Here is a 16,607-nt window from a genome sequence, read left to right as displayed (position 1 = left end):
CTAGATGTCAGTCACTCTTCTCTCTCCTTATATTCAGGGCAAGGAATGGCTGAAGACACAAAACTGGTGCTAAACTCTTCAGGAGAGAGTTTCAGATAATCCTGACCTATAGCCATTCCTGGATTATATACAGGTTGATCAAGTATCTTCATTAAAGTGGAGACACCTTATGAAAGGGAAGTAGTCATTCCCATCCCCAGTATGTTTTTTTTTGGGGGGGGGGGTCTTGGTGGGTTTTTTTTTTAATAAAACATCAAAGCAAACACTCAGTTCTCTGAAATAACTACTGGGGACAAGTTTCATACAGCTATTTTTTATGAAAGCCTAAAAGCCTCATTTCTCTTCACAGACTATTACAGAAGATATTTAGTCATATATGAGCAGAAGCCCCCAACTGGTAAGCATTAGTTTGTTATACCATGTTTAGAGGTTGTTAGAAATATTACTACCACAGTATTCCCCCACAGCTGTTCTATTTTGCTGTGAATAGTAGAACTTCTCAATGGAGAGAAATCCCTTCCACTCACTCACTATCTTAATACTGAGCTGATTGTTAAAACAACAGTTCCTCATCACTGATAAGCCTTACACCCTAATAAATTTGAAGTCTCACACATTAAGGATACATTTCATTTTTAACATAACTCCTACCACGCAGCTGTTGAGAGCCACCACTGTAGGTGCTCACAGTACACAGTTTAAGTGCATATGACAACAGGAACACATGATTAGAGGAAGGAATTATTCTGATATAGATGTATAATTGTCTGCTATCCAAATTTAAGTTTTAGCTACACTTTTACCAAGCAATATCTACTCACAGATAAAAGAACAAAAGCATTACAATAAAAAGCAGACATGGCCTTTGCTTGCTACTAGACCCTTACATTACTGATGTATAAACCTACCTATCAGGAAAACAGGCTTTCAGCTTTTCCACATAGAAAATTGAAGAAGACATAAGGATAGTCACTGTCAACCTCAAAGCATTAGAGTTGAAGGCATTAAAAATAATTTTTTTTAACAAGTGCAACCTTCCCTCCTTTCAAAAAAACTCACCTGACTGAAATTCAAAGCTACAAGGAAAGGACAAGTCTCTTATAGGTTATAACTTATCCTGCCAAAATCTCTATAGACATGACCTTCTACTACCTTTCTCCTCTTTTAAAGTCTTCTTATCAGTGCATTATCTTGTCTCACCCACAAATTATGGATCTGGGGCTCATTAGTGTAAACAGAGCTGTAATAATTGCCATCAGGTAGAACTCGTTATTGTCTAGTTAAGACTGCTTTCTGGTGAGGAGTTCAGCACAACCTATTCAGTTTGACTGGTCACTATGTTACCCCACCTGAATGAGAGTTTTTAGACAACTTATTTTTACTGTTTCTTTTTTAAGTGCTGGTATTACTGCAACTATCTTTTACAGCTTATTTTTAGATTTATTTTTGATAGTATGCATCTTAAATCCTGTATAAACAACCAGAAAAAGTTATTGTAATTTTTTCCTCACATTTTAAAGCTTAATTCTTCTTAATTGACTTACTATTTGAGTGATCTTTCACAGTTTCTCTTATTGTAAACTGATTTTCCTTTTTACAGGTGCATATAATAGGAAAACTCCTCAAATATCTCTTCCTATCTTTCAGTGTATGAGATAATTCTAAAGCATCTATTTCTGCTTTGACCTTAGTTTTAGCTACTTGCTTTTCTTCTGTTAATCCAATTCTATTTTTGGCTATAGCCTCAGTCACAGCATAGTCTTCCAGTTGAAGCACTGCCAATCTTCTTAATGTAGGACTTCCCTTCCCCCTTCTTCAGGTTGTTAATCACTCTTCTTGAATTTTAGTCTATAAAAAATAATATATCAATTTCCTTATTAGAATTATTTGTATTAGTATAGAATCACTGTTAATAAACCATTTAAACAATAAAAAATAATGCCAGAAACCTACAGAAATATGGCTTATAAAATTCCCTTGTAACAATAAACCTTTATAAGAAATACAGGATTAAATAAGAGGTCATGTTCTTTTTGGTTTTTCCCAGAATATCCATGTGGACTTAGTTTCCTGAGGTCTGACACCACCAAAGCCAGATGGCAACTATGAAAAAAATGTAACTCTAATGGCTGTAAACTTACTTGACTAAAGAAATATATTTGTATACCTCCTTCTGTTTTCCGGCACCATATAAATACTGTGTAACTGCCTGTAATCTTCATATGCCCTATGAAGTAGATAACTAAAGTTATTCCCTTTCTCTGGAGACACTGATTATAAAATACGTGCAGCTGAAGTGAGACAGCTTTAGCTCCCCACAAAGACAGAAGCTACCACATCCCTGTTGTCCTTCTCTACCTCAGTAAATTTTGTGGCTTCTCCTTAGGATACTGCTATTTTATTACTGAATGCTAGTTTGTGTACTGATTCTGATGGAAATAAAATATATGGTTGTTTACAGTTGCTGAGTCCCAAATTAATGACAGTATATGCTCCAACAGTACCATCTGCCCTGACTAGACGTGAACTGGGACATAGAAATATAAATCCTACCATCTCATCAGTGGGCAAAACTGTTCTGGTTTGATTTGCAGCCTGTAACAGTGATGCAGAAATTCAGCAAGATATTTGTGTGTGAAGTGCTGGGTGTCTTACAAGGGACTTTAATTTAAAAAAAAGGGGGGGAGAATTTCTGGCAGGAAAGATTAACTCTTGCCTTTGGTTGTTGGGATTTGTCTACACAGATGACACTGATAAAAGAGTTTAATGTCTCTGTAAACAACAGCAATCCAAGCAGGAATGGCAAGTACACACTGGGACCTTGGCTGCCTAATGAAGCAAAAAGGACCAAAAGGAGTACTGAATTATTTAAATCCTATGCTATTTAGCAATGACACAAAATTGCACTGTCTCAACAAAATCGTATCAGATTTATTATTGCAGCTATTTTATTCCCATTTTTCTCTCTTTTGGGCTTTGGCAGAAAGCCCTCAAATAAAATGGTTTAGGTAATCAGCTAGCTGGCCAAAACTTCAACAAAACCATCCACTGTTGAGGACTGCAGAATCTTCTTATTCAGAGCCCAGTCTTTCTTGATGGTAAAAGTTTAGGACTGTTAAGGTCTCTCTGCAGTCCAGGTTGGGAACACTTACTGCTCTCTCTCCCATGCCATGCCAGACACAGTCCTTTCCATCTGACTTGAACTCCTACCATAGCCAACATGGCTAAGCACACTTAAGGGAGATAGCATAGAGTAGGGAGTCAGTGATGGAAATGGACAACAATTTAAATGGCAGGTGTGTCTGTGAGACAAAGTAAGACTTCCTCGTCAGCTGTTTTCAGTGGAGATCCTGCAACTAAAGAGACCTTCTTTGGTCTACTCTAGGATCTTGGATTTTGCACACCTCCTATGAGACACTGTCAGAAAAGAGGGAATGGTAATGGGGCAATAGGGTGTATGGAAAATGCTGTGTTCACAGTCCCAACTAACAGAAACCCATGACAGAAGGGCTACCTGGAATGGACTAGGGAAAGCTACATCTATATTGTTGGGCAATTATAGTGACAGCATACATCTCACAGTAGGAAGCTCTTGATAAACTGGCATTAGCAATGCTGGAAGACACGTGCCATCCTACCTCTTGAGTAGGTAATGCATAGAACTCCCTTGTGGTTTGGTTGCCAGCTGTATCCAAAGGCTCTCCATGTTCCAGAATTGAAAAAAAGAAACCTGGAATTGAGGATGTCAGAAAACATAGTCCAGGAAGCAGAACACCCTCAGAGTTTATATCTCTCTCAAGCTTTGTAGTGTGGTTGACATGCCTGAAGGACGGGATGTCATCCAGAGGGACATGGACAAGCTTGAGAAGTGGGCCCATGGGAACCTCATGACGTTCAACAAAGCCAAGCCCAAGGTGCTGCAGCTGGGTCAGGGCAATGCCCGGTACCAATACAGGCTGGGGGATGAACAAACTGAGAACAGCTCTGAGGAGAAGGACTTGGGAGTGCTAGAGGATGAGAAGCTGGATATGACCCAGCAAGGTGCATTCACAGCCCAGAAAGACAATTGTGTCCTGGGCTGCATCAAAAGCAGTGTGGACAGCAGATTGAGGGAGGTGATTCTGCCCTTCTGCTCTGCTCTGGTGAGACCCCCACCTTGAGTGCTGCATCCAGCTGTGGGGTCCCCAGTACAGGAAGGACATTGACCTGCTATAGCAAGTCCAGAGGAGGGCCACCAAGATGATCAGAGAGATGGAGCACACCTCTTCTATGAGGAAAGGCTGAGAGAATTGGGATTGTTCAGCCTGGAGAAGGTTCAACCTGTTATTCCAGCCTTTCAGTATTTGAAGGATGCCTACAAGAAAGATGGGGACCAATATTTAGCAGGACCTGTTTCTATAGGCAAATATTTTGGATCTTTTCAGTCACTCCTTTCTCTTTCTGAAGACTGATCACCCCCTTTTTTTACCCTAATGAAGACCTGTAGGGTTTAAAAATTTTTTAAAGACCAGATAAGTAAATTTCAGATTTGTAGATAAGATCACTTCGATCAAAACCAGGGGGTATAAACCTTTTCGCTTACTGAAGATTGTGGGAAAACTTCAGCAAAGGTCAAGATTTTAGTTAAGGAGTGAAGAGTGAATAGTCCTCAATCTCCAGGTAGTGCAGGATTAGGATTAGTTTGGCTGAGGGAAGGGTTTGGAGGGAAAAGGCTAGCACTCTCTCCTCCCTTCTGTCTGCTAAGCTCTCATGAAAGCTCCTTTTACCTCCTATGACCAAGCAGATAAATGGCACAAAGTTGGCTTCCAGATGTATTAGTTGGCTTCCACCTGTATTAGTAAAACTCTAGGAAAAAGATCTGACTGTTAATCTGTAAAGCAGGAGTAGTCCCCTCACCAGTCTAGGGAATCCCTGCATACTTTAATTCCCCTGTCTTTCTGTCCCTCTTGAAAACAAGGCACCAGGATGGATGTCAGTGTATTTCAGTTCAGTAGCCATGGGACCACTGAAGTAGTAACTATGGTGAGCCTTTCCAGTGATGCAGAAATGTTGAGTAAATGTCAACTGGATTTCAGATTAAAGTTTCCAAGTTAAATCCTGATTCCCAGATGTGTAACTGATAAGACAAGTGCAGATGTAGCCTCTATGTCTGTTTCAGAGTTATGATGGCTGAGGTTGACTTTGCACATATTCTTTTAGTGTCTTTTGTCTCCCATTTACAAATAAACTGCATCTATTAAGTTAAGGTGACATTTGCTTAGAGTACTTAAAGGCACAGAAAAGTCTGGGGTATTTGTTTCATATATCCTTTGTATAAGCATTGCATTGAATGTTCTGCTCTTCCAGCTATATGTACAAGACTGACTTTGTGATTAACTATCCCTTAAAAGAACATGTTGGCAATCAGGCTCTACAGACACTGTCTGTAACAGATATTCTGATATTTGTGCTATTACAGACTAATTAAAATGTGCCACAATGCAACATGGTACAAGAAAATAAGTAGGAAATACTTATCCGTCATAGTACTAAAGCTAACATGGGTGCTTAGAATATTGCTTCACAAGTAGCAAATTGGCACTCTGAGACTCAAAGATTATTTAAAGGGTATTCTTGACAGCTCAAAGAAGAATGGTCAAAGGGAAATGAACCAGCTCAGAGTACCACCATGTAGCAAGTCTACAGAGTATCACTTGACAACCTTCTAGAAGAGCAGAAATGGATGACATGGTTGTTTATAGCAGGGCTTCACTACAATAAAAATGCCTTGTGCATTACTAACTAATTAAGGAGTGATCAGTTTGAGATGCTGACATCAATTTTCAGATGATCATCCATGAGTCAGTGGGAGCTATCAGCTTCGAACTTCTTGAGGGGGGAAGAAGGGTTAATTATTTAAAAAAAAAAAAAAAAAAGGAATGCTTGAGAGTAACATCATTTCTGAAGCCATAGATTTCCACGTAAAAATACACCAACAGAGTTGCCAGAGATCAAGATTGTATCCAAACCTTGTGGCAATGAAAACGCAATATACCAAACAACAATTCTTTCTATACCCGGTAAGTTTCATTCAGGAAGCATACCCAGCAATTTTATCATCTTGACGATATTCAGGACCCTGAACAGACAAGCACTTTTCCTTGCAATCATTTTACTGTTAGATATTTTCATCCTACATGGAATTACAACAGCATTCCTGCCAAATCACAGTAGCAGGGTAGTGCTTTTAGGTCTACCCAGAAGATGAAAACAGTGACTTACTCAGCACAGGGAGGTACACTAAAAGCAGATACTGCTAGGGAACTAAAATCTGAAACAAAAGTCCTGTGGAGAGAGAGTGGAGCAGAGAAGGAATAAAATAGTTCCTATATATAGACAGTACATATAGAGAGTACATATGTCTGTCTGCAACGGATTTATGAATAGTCAAATAGCATAACATAAGAGAGTTCATATATTGACTATACAGTGGAGTGGAATTTTTTATTTTTATTTAATACATTCATTTAATTTAATCTTAAGAACTTAATTTAATCTTAGTTAAATCTCTTATCTTCCCAACGAACTCCTGAATAACTGTATTCCTCATCATCTGAGTGGTTTGATCTTTAATGGATTTATTCATGATTTCACCTCCCCCATCACAATAAGGCAAAAAAAATGTTTATTTTGCCACACTACTTAGGACCTTGTTTATTTATGAAGTTGCTCCACAGTAACTGTGCACACATCATCTTTTTCTAATTCAGTGTCATAAGCAGAGGTATTTTAAATTCCCTCCTATCCTAATACAAACTGACTCTCATCACAGCCAACAAGCTTTAAGTGAATTACCCAAGACAGCAGAACTTCAAGTTGGCCTCCAGTTAGCCCTGTCACTGTCACCACCTCGCTTTACAGCTGAGCAAGATCTCACACTGATTGAGAAGACACCCCTTTGTGCTACTATAGAAACGTAGTAACGTAAAACATGGGGTTTATTGTGAGCTCTTTGTCAAAAGGCATAATTGTCACTGGTGTTTATGTAAATAGGACTGGGCCTTTGATGTGATTGAGTGAACTGCACATTATACTATGTTACATGCCGGTTAAACATGGATGAAAAGAAACAGGAGCTCCGTCACACTTACACAAAATTACCACCACACAGTTCAAGTGTGCATAAACAAACATGTACTGAAGTAGTCTATTTAGTAGTAATTTCTGACATGAAGCAAGTAGAAGCTTAGTCTTCACCTGGAAAAGTTTCTCATCACATTCTCAGGGTAGAATTTCTGTGTGCCAATGCTATGGTTGCAATTGTCTTGCTAAATGTTTCAATAACTCTTGATAATGTTCATGGGCAGTTAAAGCATTTGCTGAGGAAGTACACCCCTCTGTTTACAGGTCTACTGTCACTACTCCTGCCAGGTACATTTCTCACGCAGAATAGGGCTTTTGTTCTTAGTTAAAAAATTTAAATGTTAGTATTTTAGGAATTTTTTAGCTCAGCACTTTGCTGACCCCCTCCATAGTGTATGCTTGTTTAAAAATGCAGTCAGAACAACTGCTGATCCTCCTGCAAAATAGGATGTAGATATCCCATGAGTAGACATGACTTGAATGAGCTTCAAGGTGAAAGCTTCTAGCATTCACTGTGTTTCTTACACCATCTGAACCTGTCCTCCACAATACCAAATTGCACCTTATTTGAAGCATCAACAGCCGTACGTAATTAATGCAAAGCTGATTAACTATTTCACCTATAGCTCCTGTGCATTTTACATATATCTATAGGAGTTATGTCTAACCTGTAGTGGCTGTAAATGGCTACAGATAGAATCAAATAATCATAGAATCATTAAGGTTGGAAAACACCTCTAAGATCATCAAGTCCAGCCTTTGACCGAACACCACCATGCCCACTAAACCATATCACAAAGTGCCATGTCTAGTTGTTTTTTGAACACTTCCACAGATGGTGACCCAACCACTTCTTCGAGGAGCCTGTTCCAATGCTTAACCATTTTTTCTCAAAGATAGAAGCTCTGAGCAAAATACATGGCCTGTGTGATGTTATAACTGCTCTGTATGACACTTCCCAACAGTAGCAACCATGGTAATGATATCACGGCACAAAAATAGCCCAAAGAAGTTCTTTTATAGACATTCTTCCAACAAAAGAAAAAGATGGATTCTTTAGAAAGAAGTGATTCTAAGAGATAGTCACTGTTCTTAATACCAAAATGACAGCATAAACCATAAGCAAGTATTTCACAGGAAATGTAGATGGCAAACGTATAATAGGAGCATTGTCTCATATCATGTAATGATGTTTATATTTCAAATCCTCATAAACTGAGAGAAGATTCTGTTGCTGCCTCTACACTGAAAATATTTCTTCTTGCTGATGTGTATCACTGAGCAGTTGAAAAAGACCACAGTAAATAACATCAAGATCATTTGTACCTTTAATCCATTATAAAGTTGGAATTCGATTTTTTTCCCTAAAATAAAAATGCCATTGTATATTCATCCAATGTCTTATTGACAGTTGCTTATTTTTAGTGATTTTAAGGAGGCAGGAAGGAGAAGAAAAAGTTAGTCTTTGATGTCTGTGGTTCAAACAGTAAGGAGTTGGAGACTTCTTTGAGAATAATTTAAATCTAATCAATTTAGCTCAGCTGGTACAACATTACAGCAATAAAAAGGTTTACCTGTACAAAGAAAAAAAATCGATTAATGACCAAATGCATAAAAATGAACAGGACTGATCTTTTGAGTGGCAGGAGGTGACTTTCCATCTCTAAATTCTTCTTTTCACATCATCTGCTTTTCTGGAAAGTACTTCATACCAGTGTTAAGTTTAAAACTTTACCAAATATACCAATTACATTTTATACTATGTGAGTGTAGAAAATCTGAGATGAAAAGATATCATTAGACACAGAGGCAGTGTTCTTCTTGACTAAAGAAGAATGTCTATAAGCTACTAAAATACTTTACATAGTATGAAAATAAATCTCAGTGGCCCAAACTAAAACCCAATACTTTAAGATTACCAAAACTCCCTCAAAAGGAAACAGAACTAGCAAACAAACTACAAGTCTTTAAAGCAGGGAAGATCTTCTGTTCTAAAAAGGAAAGAAGGTAGAACATTCTGATACATAGGTGCCAAGAAAATCCTGGTGGATAGAGATAGGGTTACCAGTTCCCCCTCCACACCATTCAGCTCAGAAGGGTCTTTGCAATGCCACCACACAATCACATCTGTACTGCTTTTCAGTGGCTCAGTCTCCAAATGTATGTTTTCACAGCTGGGTTCACACAGCCCAAAGCCCCTCACTTGAACCTGTTTAGCCCACACATACAGCAGGTCTGCACACCAAGCCACAGCATGCTGTAGCAAACAGAGTTCCTGCCTTTCTGTTCCCTGCTGGCATTCAGACTATACAGGCTGGTAGTGAGCCACATCAGCACTGATCCAGGTGACCATGTAACCATCTGATGTCTAATGTTGACACAAGTAAGGCAATGGGAATACACAGGAATGGGGAAGGCAGGACTTTCTCTCTGGGTGGCAGAGAGATTGGCTCTGTTGTTCTAAGCCATCAGTTTGCTCAGTGTCCTAAACCAACTACAATCATATCCTTTAATAATTCTATGTAGTAAGTTTTTAGACGTTATATATACCTACACTAAATATTACTCTTGTCATCCTTAAAAACACTCCAGATAGGAAATATATTGTTCAATAGCTAGGAAGCAGTGATCATAATGCTAAACAGCAACCCCATCTTTCTTCAAAGTATGATCTAATTTGGATTGTACTTATGTGAAATGAACATGTAAAAGTTGGAAGCTGTGTATAGATAAGTCCCAGCTAGAAGATCTGGGTGCCTGAAGCACCTAGAGCATAACTGAGGCACAACTTAACCACCTAGATCCACAAGTACAATGGTGGATTGCAGGTGACCAAGCTCTGGAACAAATTGCCCAGAGAGATTGTGGAGTCTCCCTCACTTATGATATTTAGGAACCATCTGGACGCAATCCTGTGCCATATGCTCTAGGATGGCCCTGCTTGAGCAGGGAGGTTGGACCAGATGACCAACTATGGTCCCTTCCAACCTGATCCATTCTGTGAGTCTGAGTCTGTGATTTACAGAAGTTAAACCTTAAATTCCTTATGTATCCCACATTCAAGCTAAACACTCTCCAAGTGCCAAGCATCCAATATCCGAAGGGAACCTTGGTTTGGATTCCAAATTTTAGGTCACAAACAGATCTGCCAAACTCCAGCTCTGGAAAAGGAGCCTCAAGGATAGGGTTTCAGACTGGACTGCAGAAGTGGACACAACCCCAAATACTGGAAAGTGGAATCTGCTTAACTGCAACTGTTTCATCTGAATGGCTTAGGCTGAAGATAAGTAAAGCTGGTAATGTGCTAAATCCTACTCTGAAACCTTACCATTTCCTATGAGCTGTCATTACACACCTCTTTGCTTAGCATCCCACTTACTTCAGCTATGCAGCTATGCAGAAGTCCTTGAAGTTCTGTCCTTATTACCAAGGAGTGAGGCCAAACAGGGAAATATTACTGGAGTGACCAGGCTGTGCAGAGGAGCCAAAGGAAAGGTGGTTTCTCCTTCAAGTTAGCACTAGCCTGGTTCCATGAGCTGAACAGCCACAAGTGGCTGGAGGACATCTTCAAGTACAGCACCATCCAAAAGCCATCCAGCAAACGCTCTCCAAGGTGCTCTGAGATTTCACCCAAAGTAGAACTGATCAGGAAATGTGCTTCAAAAGCACATTCCTTATTGAAACAAAAAGTGCTAAAGCAGCATTATACTGCACCCTTACTCACCGCAGAGATTGTACTAAGCACCTAAATATTTTGCACAGGAAGTGGTGTCTGTAAGTCACTGACAATGTCACCAATGCTTCATCTATCCCTAAGTACAACATACCACAACTAAATTCTGAATGCACCTTAGTCCTACAGAAGTAAGTCAAAGTCCTTTGGGACCAGAATTCTACCTTCAAAGTATTCCATTTCTGTGTATTTTCTTATGAGCTAGTTGAAAAACATTTTCCTGCATGAACCTCTTAAGAAATCTTATCATTTACCTCTCTGCAGGCTCACTGCAGTGCCTGATGCTCTTCCCACTCCAGAACACAGGACAGAGGTCCCTGACCAGCCTGGTGGGGTGTGGGGCACCCCTGCCTCCCCTCCACCAGCCATACTGCCCTCTGAGCAGATGCCCACCCAGAAAATTTCCCTGCCAAAAACCATCAGAACCAAGAGAAAGAAGGGGGGCACATTGCCCCCTCCGGACTGTTCCCGCGTGGAGTGTGGATGCCGGGAGGGCCCTAGGGGGTCCCGATGGGATGGATGGATGGATGGATATATGGATGGACAGATGGACGGACGGACGGATCGACGGAAGGTGGTGCAGTGGTTAGGGTGGCCCCGCGGGGTGCAGTGCCGGGCCGGAGCCTGGAGGCGGGGGCCGGGTGCGCGGTGCCCTTGTGGCGGGGGCGGCGGGCGGGAAGCGCCGGCCTCCGAGCACCTCCATCCCGACCGGAGACCCCGAGGGCGGGGACGGCACTGCGGGATTCCCAAAGGCCCCGGCGAGGGGGCGGCGGCGGGGACGGGCGGCCGCGCCATGGAGGCGCCGGCTGCCTTCCTTCCCTCGGCGCGCCTTCCTTCCTCCGCCGCGGCGCCTCCTCCCCGCGCCGCTCCCGCCCGCCTCGCCTCGCTCTTTCCTCACCGGCCGAGGAGTGGATCTTGGAGGACTTCCGCCGCAGGGACATCTTCAGCGCGGTGTCCAGGCCGGCCCTGTTCGGCATGATGTGGCCGGCCGGGGCGGGCTGGCCATGGGCCCCCCCCGCACGCAGACGCCGCGCTGCGGCCGCCGGCACCGCCGCGCCCGGGCTGCGGGGGCGGGCGAGGCGCTGAGCCCGGGCCGGGCCCCGCTCCCCGCCGGGCTGGGGGTGCCATCCCGGGGAGCCTCCGTGCGCCTAGTGTGAGCCATTGCAGACGGCACGATAAAGTCAGGACCTGGGTTTTGTGGGTTCTTTTGAGGTGTCTGTCTGGAACTAGGATTTTATTAGACATTTTAGGCGCATAAAGAATCCCAGCGAAGCCCCCGCTGGGATCAGGATCCTTAGCCGGGATTCTTTGTTCCAGTTACAAGGGCATCTTTCATCACTGTGGTATGCTGCCAGCCTCATTGCAGAAGATATCGTTCCTACTCAAAATGTCTGGTAAATCAAAGATAAAAAAAGAAATAGAGGAAATATTAATCAATACAGCACTTAACTCTTACAGTGCATCAGCTTTCTGCGCAAAACATTTGCAACCATGAGAATTTACCTGCCAAGGACAGGCAAAGAGGAAATGCAAGTGAATAGGGAAAAAAAAAAAACTAAAAAGTTGCCTCTCAATCTTTACATTTGTCCGTCTTAACCAGGCATAGCTAGCAGTGATTGCCACATCTTAATGGATTACCTTCTCTACCAAGTGAGCTTCAAGGTAGCATAGTTTAAATGAGGCAGAAGCTCCCACGAGATGAGGATATACTGAATTTTGGGAAGACCTACTGCATAAGAAATGGTCCTCGGTACCTTGAAGGTCTGTGAAAAACGGCCCCGAATCTGTGTCTAAACCACTCTACCATACAGAGTTGGCTAGCATACACAATAAGGAACGTGGGTGGTATTTCAAAGGTCATAAATAAATAATGCTAAACTGCTGAATCTCGCTGTACTTTGATGTCTTCACATATAATACAGAAACTGATACTTTCCAGCTACAACTTCACAAAATGTTGCAAATAGAATTTTGGTTGTCAAATCACTTTGTGCTTCATAAATATAAAGTAGTCTAGAAATTTGGCATTTTACACTTAATGGCTCTGAGTGCATCATAGCCCACCTGAAGATGTTTGCTTTGGGACTGGACTGCTGCAGACAGACATTTCTTGCCTATGAGAAACTATTACTTGTGGATTTAATCACTCTGGGAGAAGGCTGGTGCAAGAGCTTGTGTGAATGAAATCGTCCAGTAAGGGCAATGCTGAATGCTGGCGTTCCTGCATGCCTTTCCCATTTTAGGTCCATGACATGGAGCTGGTTATTGTCATGAACATCATTTTCTCCATCAGCTTACTCTTTCTCCTCTCCACAAATTATTTTCTGTTGCAGTCAGTGTCTTTGCCCCAGTAGGAATTGTCTGGATAACAGAATATCAGTTCACATATATTCTTAGGTAGTAGACAAAAATAAAGTGAAGTTCACTTTGGGTTTGAGCTGCCAGATCAAAGTCAAAGAAAGTGCTCCAAAAAAAGGACCAAAAAAGAATGGCAACTCCTGGTTTCTTGTTTACTTTTTTAATCAGAAATTAGCTCTGAGGCGAACTGTGTTTACAGGATGCTCAAAGTATTGTCAAACTGTAAGCTGTCAGTCCTGTCAGCCTGTGAGCCCATAGCACCTAAGTGCACTCATTCCTTCACCTGTACTGCACTTGCTTTCACCTCTGCACATTCAATGTTCTCGAAGAGTGCTCCAGATAGCACATCATCTGCCTTGCATTTACACAGGCTACTCACTTGTAAACTTAACTACTTGAGCACTTTGAAGAGATTTAATTACCCAACCCACACTTACCTCCACAAGCCTGAGATGTGTCCCTGTGGAAGGAAGCTCCCTGAACATTAATGAGCAGGCATTTCTGTAAAGCGTAATGGCATGGAAGAAAGAAATCACATCTTTGCCCCTGCATAGACTGAAAGTCTCAGAGGGCCTGCCTGCAATGTCTGTCTCAAGTCACAAATTGATATAATCGTACACTGCAGTCTAACGGGAAGCTGAGGGGAGAAGGTGGACTGCAAAAGTGTCTAAGGAAACCAAGTGTGCAGGATAATCTTAGTACCTGAGAAAGAACCTGCGTCCTGCTCAGCAGGCTTAAGAGTGGGGCCCACAGGAAAACTAAGTGTACAGTCCAGAGGTGAACTCATGTTGGTTATGTTTCTGAAAGCTCACGTTCATTAGTAACAACTGACAAGCTGCAGGTGAGCCCTGAGCTTTGAGAAAAGAAACTGATTGTTCTGCTGTGCAGGACTCACCCTTGTCATTGTGTTATGCAATGCCTGTCTTTGTCGTAGTGCTGAAGTGCACTAAATTGTGTATTATTGGACCATGAGTCAGGGCAGTATTATTCCCTGGGGTCTGTCATAATGGATCCATGTTTTGAATGATGTACCAAAAACAAAAGGAGTTCCTATTTTTCAAATTACAATGTGATGACTTTTCTAGTATTTATAGCAATGTACTTTCAAAGAGCTCAGTATGCATAATAATTATTTCAATGTAATAAATAAAGCAAAGGCAGGAAGAATGGTCCTGTAGTTAATGTGCCAGACTGGGAGACAGGATATCTTTATGCTATTTCTGACTGTGCCAGATACCGTCTGGGACCTTGGAGAGATTGTTAAGCCCAAATTTCCAAAAGATGCATTCTCTGCTACAATTATTAATGTTATGCAAAGAGTTTGGTTCTGGGGGAAAAGAAAAAGGGAGCACACCATTCTCAGTCTAATCAAAGAACTATTAGGTGAAAGCTAATTAATACAGAAAAGAAAAAATAATGAAATTAAAAAATGCTACTACTACTTAAACAAAAGAAAAAAAATTAGGAATAATAATGCAGTTCATTTTTTTGTAGACACACTCTTCCTGTCTGTCATTTTTTTGGTGTTGTGCTTACCCTCCCACTGCCCCTCTAGGGTCGACACTGCCAGCTTTTGTCAAGCAGTGGGTGTTGGGGCTGTGGCTGGTCATCCGTGTGTTCCCAACAAGTTCTTTACTGAGAAAAGCAAAGAACTAATATGGGGCTATTTTATGTGAGTTTTAAAATCCCTTTACACCTTACTCTTTCTTCATTTGTCTACAGCTCCACTTTAATCCAGTTGTATTGTATGTGATGCCATTTATATATGTTACATACTTGTTCTTTGTGTAATCCCTAAACTGTCTTTGTCCAGTTCTCAAGTCTGCACTGCTTTAGCTGACTACTGGAGAGCTCTTTATAGCCCCAAGTTCTCCAGTGCCAAGGCTGTCCCCCTTTTTTTATCATCTTATACCTGCTCTACAGTGTCCTGTGAGCCCACTCTCAGGGGGTCCTGCTGTCATTCCAGGCCTGTATTCCTCTACACCTTATGTTACATATCATTATATTAGTCATAAGCCTGTGGCCTCCTTCCAGCAATGGTGGTGTTAGGCTACAGGATGAGAGTAAGCGCATGCAAGTTCTGCATGTCTAACTCTGCTTATGTTAAAAAACAAAACAAAACAAAACAACATAATAGATTTTCTTGATCTTAAATCTTTGTGCTGTGGTACTTTGCCCTTGCTTACATACATAGGATCAAAACGAGCATGATGCAGATAATATGCTGAGATACATGGGAGGTATCTGTCATGACATTTTTAAAAAGGTTATATTAAAAAAAAAAAAAGTCAAAAAGCCATAACTTGCTGTTTCTAGATTGATAGAGAAAGTGTGCTTGGCATCACTCAGCTTAAGAAAATAAGTAAAACAATTTATGGATCTTCTTCACAGAGATGCTGATCTCTACAGACCAATACAGGATGTGACTATTAATATGTGAACATGTGTCAATGCATGTATGATTCATCTGTAATCTCTTAAAGGAGCCAGAGTCTCCTATATCTTATAGAGCAGAAGGGGCTTGGCTTAACAATACATTCCTCCTAGTTACCCATAACCCACAGATTTAACCTGAAGATGGAAAAAAAAATATGATGAATTGCACACTGAAGGGGTGCATGGTGTGGCAGGATGAAGGAAGTGTAAACCATTACCTGTCAATGCAATGGGGGAAAAAAGATCAAAGATTGGGAAATGTTGGTATCTTCATTTTTAAAGTGCTGATCAAAGCTCATTCAAGGCTATACAGTTCTTTCTTCTTATTTCCAGTGGAAATTTTCCGTCCAATGGAAGACAATCAGCATCAGGCACGCCAAGGTTTCCCAGATGACTTTTGAATAATGACACATTGATATGTTGAAAACTGAAATTTATACTAATTTTGCAGCAGGAAGTGATCTGTGATTTGCCTGAAAAATACTGAAAAATGTAAAAATACCACCTCCTTTCTATATTAACCCTAGCAAAAACAGTGAAACTAAATAGAGAAAAATAATGTATTTTTTTCTAGTATACTCAGGACTAAGAACTTACTTACTTCTTCATATCTGCAAGTTAGTTCAGGAAAAATACATCAGTGTTATTACTTTACCAGAATACTCCAACTTTGTATGGTTATAAAGACACATTCAAAATACAGTAACCTAAATTAGAACAATTAATTTTTATTCCATGATAATGGTATCAACAGAAAGAATTAATCGGAAAACTATGTGTAGAACAACCCTTATAAATGCTTTGCACAGAAAGGACGTACAGTACAGTCAACTGTAGTTCAGACATTCCTCCAGCTTATACTGAGCCAAGTTAGTAATAGCTAGTAATGAATGAAAAAAAATATTCATAAGCAAAGAAGAATAATATTGAAGAAATTAAAAGCTTAATGAAGAAATCA

General features: G+C 40.9%; 1 protein-coding gene across 2 annotated transcripts in view; it reads right to left on the bottom strand.

Moving 5' to 3' along the window:
- The window catches only part of ATP8A2 (ATPase phospholipid transporting 8A2), a 318,786-nt gene extending 306,924 nt beyond the window's left edge, over nucleotides 1–11,862 (bottom strand). Inside the window, exon 1 of one of the 2 annotated variants that reach the window (XM_032678118.1) lies at nucleotides 11,754–11,862. Coding sequence is in view for 1 of the 2 variants with exons in the window: in XM_032678117.1 (XP_032534008.1) it covers nucleotides 11,754–11,832 (79 nt within the window). In the remaining variant the exon portion in view is untranslated. The remainder of the gene's footprint in view (nucleotides 1–11,753) is intronic. The other variant, XM_032678117.1, reaches the window with a different exon arrangement.
- Nucleotides 11,863–16,607: the final 4,745 nt, after the last annotated feature.

Source organism: Chiroxiphia lanceolata, chromosome 2 (assembly GCF_009829145.1).
Source record: "Chiroxiphia lanceolata isolate bChiLan1 chromosome 2, bChiLan1.pri, whole genome shotgun sequence".
Lineage (NCBI taxonomy): Eukaryota > Metazoa > Chordata > Aves > Passeriformes > Pipridae > Chiroxiphia > Chiroxiphia lanceolata.
The sequence above is the reverse complement of the archived record's forward strand: the minus strand, read 5'-3'. Positions and strand labels throughout refer to the sequence as shown.